At 48.7% G+C, this 8,948-nt stretch overlaps 1 protein-coding gene across 1 annotated transcript in view; it reads left to right on the plus strand.

Moving 5' to 3' along the window:
* Positions 1-375: 375 nt before the first annotated feature.
* LOC104461149 (acyl-CoA desaturase-like) overlaps positions 376-8,948 on the plus strand; it is a 14,526-nt gene continuing 5,953 nt past the window's right edge. The window contains 3 exon segments of the mRNA XM_010072626.1: positions 376-658; positions 7,839-7,853; positions 7,856-7,953. Coding sequence (XP_010070928.1) covers positions 448-658; positions 7,839-7,853; positions 7,856-7,953 — 324 coding nt within the window. The 5' untranslated portion in view covers positions 376-447.

The raw sequence follows: 8,948 nt of genomic DNA on the forward strand, positions 1-8,948 counted from the left end.
AATAAAACTCAAGGAAAACTAAAATCCTTGCTGCCTGCAAACGATCTCACCAAAGCCACTAGTGGAAAAAAGACTGTCTTTCAAGTCTTTTTCTTTACTTTCTGCACCCTGTCCACCATTCATCTTTTCTCCCCAGAGAGATCAGCCCCACTCCCTTCCACAGGCCATGACTCCTTAGGACCAGAGCAGGCTCTTCTTGATGCTAGGGGCTCAGCTGAAAGAATGGAGCCTGCCAGGGAAACTGCAGGCTGCGTGTCTTGGTACTGCCAGCCTGGCTGCTCGTGTTTCTATTCCCTGCATTGGTAACCACCAACTTCTTGTTTTGTTTTCCCTTTATCCTTTCTTGAAAATGTCCATTTCCACCTCTCCAAGGAGTTCTCCTCCGCTTCCAGCACCACCACTGCCAGCACCATCACTTCCCGGGTGACCAGGAATGGGAACGCCATAATGGAGAAGCACTTACTCAATCACGAGGACGTGGCAGGAGACCGGGGCATGATAGACGATATGTTTGATGACACCTACCGGGACAAGGAGGGCCCCAAGCCCCCTGTGCGATACGTCTGGAGGAATATCATCCTCATGAGCCTGCTGCACCTAGGGGCCATATTTGGGCTGATGCTGATACCTTCTGCAAAGATACAGACATTGGCATGGGGTAAGCACATTCCTCCACTTGTTTCTTGGCACCTTTGTTGAGTAGTATTTTTTTTTTCCTCCAGGCCCACAGACTCAGGGAGGAGAAAGAAGGAAGTGGAGGTCTTCTGTTAGAAGAAGCTACTCAGCCAGCTTCATAGCAAGCTGTGTCTCTTGTAAGGTCTTGTATGAGAGGGAAGGATTTGGCAGGGGACTGCTTGGCTGCTTAAAAAGTAAACTTGATTCACAGGCATCAGGCTTGGAAGGAGCCCACAGCTGAATGTGCAGCCACTTGTGGGGTGAAGCACAGAAAATGTCTGACTGAGTACTGTGACAGTCCCAGAAAATTAGGAAAAAAGGTGCTAGCAAGAGCACTTTGAGGGGTGTCTGGGGAGGCAAGGTACAGGGCATTATTTGGCATGAGGCTACTGCCCAAAGACAGAAACCATTCATGTCCCTTACTGAGCTGGGGTAAAACCTGCAGAGCCTCCACGTGTGTCTGAGGGGAAAGAGACAAAACACAGTTGTGTTGAAGATGAAAGTCAAGAGTTAAGTCTGAAGCTCAGGTCTTTTATCATTCTTCCAAAAGCACAGATTAGCCCCCATCATCCCAGAACTAAGCCTGACAACTTACAAAAAATAAATAAGCATCTCTCCAGGCAGCAAATTCCAGTGCAAAGCACAACCCAGCCAAAGCTCCCCTTTTTCACAGACCTTGCCCTGGGTAGGGAACAAACTTCTCGTTTGACTGCTTGAAAGGCAGCTGGGCCATGGCCCAAGCTGCAGGGGAGCCTGGCCTTCCAGGAGCCTTTGTGTGGAGCCCTGGAGGAGTCCAGAAGCTAAGTGGCTCCCAGCGGGGAGGTTGAGAGATTGCATCCAGTCCCTGCCTCCCTGTGAAACAGAGCATCCTGAAATGGAAAAATGACAGTCAGAGACCTTTTAGCATGGCTTTTTGTTTCAGCAGTGCTCCTGCAAAGTGCTCAGCCAGGAGCAGCATCCTGGCCAGCTCAGCTGTGGACAAGCCTTGGAATGATCCACCTGGTCTGTCATGCTCTCAAAGTCTCTCCTCCCAATGGCTGTGAGCAACAAGCATCAAAGCTTGCTGGACAGCCAGACTGACTTTTTTCCTCCTGGACCATCTCAGCCTCTCGCAGGAAGAGGCCTGGGGGACAGGCATCACTGGAGGCCACAGGACTCAGTCAAAGGCTGGCTACAGCATCTGCAAAAGCAGAGGCACCAATGTGTTCCCTATGCAGCCAGCATGGCCTTTCGGGGAGGGCATTATGAGAGAAGACTTTGCTGAGCCTTTCCTCTGTGAAAACCCGAGAGGCTGCAGTTTTCCTGGGGTGGCAGGGCTGGGCCAAACATGCAGCCTCAGCATGGCCTTGGAGGAGTGCTTCAGGGATCTCGGTCCTGCTCTGTGTCCCATCCCCAGGCTCTCAGCTGGGGGCTAGGCAGGTGCTGCAGGATTCTCTCACTTGCTGAGCTGACAGCTTGGGTACTCCAACCCCAGCCAAATATCCTCAGGGCATTGCAACAAAGAGGTGGGAAAAGGTAAGTCAGGCTTACTGGTTTCATTTCAAGCTGCTGAAATGCTCTGTGATTTCCAAATCCATCCAACCCTTCTCTCTTGAGCTCTCCTAAGATACTTAAGTGAGTTCGAGCATCTTGATCCAGAAGGTTAATGCTGCTTTGCATTCTGCTAAGCCCCGCCTTACCCCAAAATGGTCTCTGAGGCAGTGTCTTTACAACCGTGTACCTGTTCAGGATGTCTGTGTGGCATCCCAAGGCATTTTGTGGGAATCTGCCTTGTTTTTTACCTGATGCCAGTCCCTCCTGCTCCCTTCTGTCAACTCTAATGTGAAGTGTCAGTTTCTCTCCTACCACTGTGAGGCACTGCGAGATGCGTCGGTGGCTTCTGGAGTGACAAATGGGAGAAGGACATGGGGTTTGGGGAAACTGCACTGTTTTGGACTGGCTGAATATCCATCCTGCCTTGCCAGAGCTGGAGTAGCTCCACAGAGCTCCCTGTCCTGCATCCTCGCACTTGTTTTGGGAAAGTACCACCTTTCCCTGCACCCAGCAGCCCAGTCAGAGATTTCCCCTATAGTCTATTCTCCTCCGGTGCTGACCAAAGCTGGGATACTCTGATCCTCCACAGGTCTGGCTTCTCAGCAAGACTCCTTGCTCCTTCTTGTGTTGCCTTTTTCTCAGTTCATACCTTTCTTTAGCACATACAGGGCATCTGTGGCTGCCATCTCAGTGACTTGCTGTTATTTTCCCAGCACCTCCTGGTAGCAAGGAGAGGACTGTGGTTCCCATTTCACACACAAGGACAGAGCAGCGTCAAAGACTTACATTGCTCCCAGCAATACACCATGGACTTATGGCAGAGTAGCTCTCCCAGTGGTAGTTCTGGAGCTGCTGGGGTTTTCGCTTGTTTCTTTGTTTTGCAGATCATTCCTTCTGAATGTAGGCCATGTACATATAAGATAAAATTAACATGGCCCCAGATGTTCTCTGCTGTGATGCTACAGGTAGCTGTGGTGCCTGGTGGCTGACCTGCCTTCTATATTTTACTATCAGGAGCAATCCCCTGCAATCCCTCTTCATCTAGGCCACTATCTCCTTGATGTTCCTGTCCTTCTGAAACCAGTTATATTGGTGACTGTGTCCTCTGTTTTCATTTTTCTGTGTGCTAATTCCTCTTTGTCTCTCAAGCTCTCCAGCCCTGCCTTCATCATTGTTTGCTGTTCTGCGTTGCTGTGTGCATTATATCCCCTGATCTCTTTCTGGTACGGAGCTTCCCAGAACGAGCCGGGCTTGTTGATCAGGTGAGAACTCACCATAACAAGAGCTTTCCAAGCCCTTCCAGCACTACGGCTTTCTAGCCAGCTCCCCTTTTATTTACTGTCTTCTCCACTGCACTTGACAAAGTCTTGCGCAGTCTTTTCAGGGAGATTTCACGTCATTTGCCAAAAGGGCACAGAGACTGAGTCTGGAAGGGCAGAATGCAAAGGTGATTGACGGTTTCATCTTTAGCTTCTCTGAGCCTCCCTGGAAACAAGATTTGCAGGTTGTCTTCCTGGCCCTTGGGTGCAGCAGACCAATGATATTTGTGTTAACCCCTGTTGGCCTGGCCAACGATGTCTATAAAACAGTGACAATTCTTCTTGATGTGGTGCTCTGACAATACCCCAGCTCCCTGCAACGCCAGCAGTGACAGCAACATGGGCTGATGCCATTTTTTGTTGCTGCTGCTGCCTTGGACTAAGGAGAATGTTGCTGCATAATTTAGGCAACTCTGACAACCTGAAAATCTCAGCCAGTACTACCCCCAGGGATGTGTCCAGCAAAAATGTTTACAGAAGTTTTTTGTTATTTTCCCATCAAGACTACTGCTGGCAACATCTCCCCACCTAGTGTCCTCTCCAGGCTTAACTAGCAGGTGGGTGCTACTTCTCCAAGCGTAGAGGGGAACTTCTGATTTTGCTAGATAGGGAAGTTAGGCTTTAGCAACGGTAGCTCCTATTGCTCCTCCTATTGTTGCCCTTATGCAGCCTGCGCGTTTCCTTGCTCTTGGTATCCTTCTCCTGAGAGCAGCATGATCCACCCAGTGAGCAGGGGCTGGGAGGCAAAGAGGGAACAGTCTAAAACTGTAGTTTTCCCTTCCACTGAGTAGAAGTTCAAGGACACCTCCTGGAGCAGGGACGCCTCTTCATGTAAACATCCTTGGTGTTGACTGCAGGTGACAATGCCTTTAGCACATTCCCTGCTTCCCATAATAAATTGAGGTCTGAATCTGGGCCCTGAAGAGGTAAAGGCTAGCAAGTCATATAAACATGACTGAATATGGAATGTTTGGGGTTTAATTTATGGAGCATTGAGTATATATTACTGCCTGTGGTCATAAGTATGTTTATTCTAGTTGAATGGGTCACTGGCAACATGACCTTTGAGTTGGCAATCTTTTGGATCTTGGACACTTTAAAGCATGGTGTGGAAGATTACTTTGAAACCTCAGCTGATGGGACTGCCCTAAGTCCTTCAGTTTGGGACAGCATCAGAGAGCATCTGTGAAAATTTGTGCTACTTTATTTCACCTTCTCTACTGTCTTTCCAAATTCATTCCTAGTGAATGATCTTGGAGGTGCTTTTCTTCTTCCTTCCTTGTGAGATCCTGGCTATGCAGTGATCATCATTGTATCTGTTTGAGGGGATGAACTCTCTGAATCATTAGGGTGCTGGATTCTTCTGTTTTCCACCAGGCTTTTCAATCTTATTGTCCATATCCTGTCACTGTCACAACAAGTCTTAGGTATGTCTGATGGAGCTAATAGCTAATAGTGGGGCGGGGTACCATGTATGCAAAGACTGAGAATCAGCTCCTTTCCCATGGAGAGTATCTGCTCCTTAGATAAACTACAGCTGCTGTGTTTGGGCAAGAGGCAAGGCAGCATGGGATTATAATTAGAGAGCTGTGGCCGTTGTAGTGACCTGGGATGCAGCTCCAAGAGAAGTTAACACAAGCCGCTGAGGTTAATGGGCTTTGGATGAAGGCCAAGACTGTTCTACACCCCACCCGAAAGCAGTGGGTACTCTTTGAAATTTTAACAAAAGCTTTCAGTCAAGGCTACCCAAAACTCTGTTAACTCGTGCCTACTTGCCCAAGAGCTGGGCTCTTTCCCCAGCAATCTGTCCACTACATCCATTGCAAGCTGACGTGGTTTTGCACAGACTCCCTGTCTGGTGTTTCTCATAGAGTCTGTATAGGTTGAATGTTAAATCCAGAGTCCTGGGTGCTGCTCTCAGATGTGCTGTAAACTGCGTGTCACCCTTGGAAATCTACCTCAGCTACTGTGGTGTGCACTGCAGGTATAAAGTTGCCCAGAGGTTTTATGAAATGTGGTTTGCAGGCTATAGCTGCTTACGTTCAAGGGAGAATGGTGGTGAGTCACCCTTCTGTTGCTGGTAGGAAGTGTCTGAAATTCTGAAACGTCCAGGAGCGGATTTCATTGTTATTGCGGTGTCTGAGGCCGGAGAGGTTCTGCAAATCAGAGTCATATGTTAGGTGCTTTTTCAAGGTTTGCTCTTCTGTATGAATCTGTGGGGATAGTGACTGATCTAAAATTAGTCTTAACATCTAAAACCAACAGGGAACTGGTCATGAGCTGGTTCATAACTTTCAAGTCAGCATCATGGGGCTGGGCAAGACATTCAAGGTGTCCAGCATAAATACTTCCCTGTCAGTCAGGCCAAAGGGAGACCTGAACCAAATGCCCTGCTCCAGCATCACTTCTTTCTCCCCTTCCAGGCTTGGCCAGCTTTGTGAGCTTTGCTCAGCTCCATTATCTCCGGCAAAGGCTGCCGGATCCTGCTGCATTTGCATACATTTTCATCCATCTTCATGGCCTATAAATCAACCTCTGAAGAGACTGCAGAGGTGCTGGGAGACACGAGGCAGAGGTGTGCTGGTCTGAGGCTTGCACTGAATTTGGTAGCAGGCAGGGAAGCTAAAGGAGAAGATGAAGATGGGAAGTCATGGTCAGATCAGCAGACAGGGTGGGTCACTGTTCTACAGCGGGATGGGAGTGAGGAGGGTTCATGTAAGTTTAAGGGGCCAGAAGAGGATGTTAAATCAGCAGAGACTGGCTTTTAGCGGATAAGAGATTAGGTCTGGAATGTAGAAAAACAAAAAGGAGGTGACAGAGAGAAGGAAGAGGGAGCAAGAGACGATAGGAAATAAAGCCTGGATTATTTTGAATGAAGGAACAGGGCAACAGTGCCCCGCGCATGTCTCGGATCTCTGATTCCAGATAAGTTTTTGGCAAAGTGTCTATTTTCTATGTTCAAGATCAGCTTGTTTAGAGCAATTTGGCTGGACTGAATGGTATTGTCAAGCATACCACACAATTTTTATCCACAGGCCTATGCGTAAAAATAAGGAGCTATTTTCATGATTGATACAATTGGCTCAAATCAGCAAATTTATACCAACGAAAGAGTTACTCCCTGGGGAACTGGTAAGAAGGTGTCCCTTCCCCCAGGGGACTGAAGGTGAATCAGTTGACCTATGCGCAGATATGTGCCCTTCCCTCTCAATGTCTGAGCTTGCAGGACAAAGCAAATGTTGAGTGCCATCCATCTTTCTGCCAAACTTCCTGACCCTGCCTTCCTAGAGAAAGAGTGACTTTTCAGATCCCATTTTCTTTTTATCCCCAGCATCTTGGTGTAATGTTGCTATGACCCTGTTGGGGTCTTTTCTCCATTTTAACTCTAGGACCAGATGCTGGAACCCTGCTTAAAATTCAGAGGCCCCAGGAATAGAGCAGGGGAGACATAAACACATGTACAGAGGGAGAAGGATATGGCTTTTTTCACTAGCTGCCTGAGGGGCAAGGCATTCCTTCTGACCCGTGTGGAGAGGGAATCCATGAAGCAGCCCCAAAGCTCATCTGGTCCAGCAATGTCTGCCTCTGTCCTGGGCACAACTTGCAATGAGTTGTTGGCCTTGGAGTTTCTTTCCAGAAATGGTGCAGGACCCAGAGAGAGAAAGACCCTGTGAACAGGAGCCTCTGGGCAGTTTTAAGTCAGTGTTGGGGCTGAAGGTGAAGGTCAGGCTTCAGTGGGATGGTAGGTTAGATCTTTTTGTAGAGGGCTTCTGCTCTGAAAGGGAGTGTAAGAGAAGCCTAACCCTGGGCTTGAGCTGTCTGACTGAAGACCTGTAAGATCACCTACCATCTCTAGGGGAAAAGAATGCAAAAGAAATTCAGAGTGTGGAGATAGGAAAGCAAGACCCTTGATCATTGGGGGTGGAAGGAACAGGGGAAGCCATTTCCTGATGGACTGCAGAGCTGTTACCACAGGGCTGTATGGAAGTAGTTGCTTTATACAATTTTGACCGTCCTGCACCATGACAGATAGCACTATGCTGAAGAACCAGCTCTTCTGATAAGTCTTGTAAGGGAGAGTCTCCTGTGTCGGAGATGAGGAGCTGAAGTGATTTGCCGCACATTGCTTGGGAAGCCTGTGGTAGCTTGGGCACTCTCAAGTTGATTTTCTTGCCCCAGTCTGTGCTCTCCGTGGGTTCTTCTCTTGCTTATACAGCTTTGGGGAAAGGCTAGCCTTTGTGTTGCTCTGCCTGAAACTTTGCTGCAGGCTAACTTGCTCTAACTGCTCCAACCCTTTCTTTTCCTCTCCAGCCATTTTGTGTTTCCAAAAAAACCGGAATGCCCCCGCCTCTGGAGCCATCGGTCCTACAAAGCCACACTGCCCCTGCGGATCTTCTTGGCTATTGCAAACTCCATAGCCTTCCAGGTAAGCACCTCCTCGGTGTGCCACTGGTCCTGAGAAGGAAGTGCTCCACTGAATCCCTGTCTCAGATATGGGCATAAGCTGATGGAGAGGTTCCTCCCTCCTACTACCTTTTGTTAGGAAACAACCTGCCCTTTCCATCCAATACTGTGGTGCTGGAGTCTATCTCACTGTCTTCACCTTGTCCCGTCAGAGGGCGACTCTGAGAGGACCCGGGTCGGGAGAGAAGAAAGGGTTGGCCAAGACCAGGGGTAGGAAAAAAACAGGAATGTACCCTTCCCTTGAGGTGTGGTCTCCTGGTGTTCAGGTTGCCTCACCCTCCTCTTGCTGCATGGCTGATAAGGGGGGCACATCTGCACAGTCCAGGGAGCCAAGCTGTGGAATTTGCTGCTGCAGGAAGACCAAGAACTTGTTGAAATTATGCAGTTAGGGGGATGCTTGTCTGGTACAGAAGAGTGACAGTTAGGAAGAACCCTGTTATAAGTCACACCACTGGTTTCCAGAGAGTCATCCCAGGTCAGTGATGTTTCAAGGAGAGAAGGGCTGGGCCCTTGAGAGCGGCACAAGTGACTGCAGGCATCTGATAATCACCTCAGGATATTGCCCAACGTGTCATAAAAGCACTTCACAGTCCACAAAGCAAACAAACTGTGAAGTCCTTAGAGCCTGTAGAAAGTAACAGAGATGGCTCTTTAGAAGAAGTTACAGTGAAAACCTTAATTGGTATGGCACAGAAAAATCCTGGTGGTGTCTTGAGTTTGCTGCTGTGAGGCAGCCCTAATGGCACTCTGTCCTCCAACAGTACTTGAAGGGACTTCATGCAGCCTTGCTCATGTGTAGCAAGTGCTTGGGAGTGTGACAGGATACAGCACTTCCTGCTAGAACGTGGTGAACAGAAAAGTGTGAGTGCTGTGCCCCTAAGTAATTCTCCAGCTGAGATATGGGGCGAGGGTAAAGCCCAAGTGGACTAGGTATTTTAGAGACATTATCTCTTTCCC

This window comes from Pterocles gutturalis, unplaced genomic scaffold (assembly GCF_000699245.1).
Source record: "Pterocles gutturalis isolate BGI_N339 unplaced genomic scaffold, ASM69924v1 scaffold19682, whole genome shotgun sequence".
NCBI lineage: Eukaryota > Metazoa > Chordata > Aves > Pterocliformes > Pteroclidae > Pterocles > Pterocles gutturalis.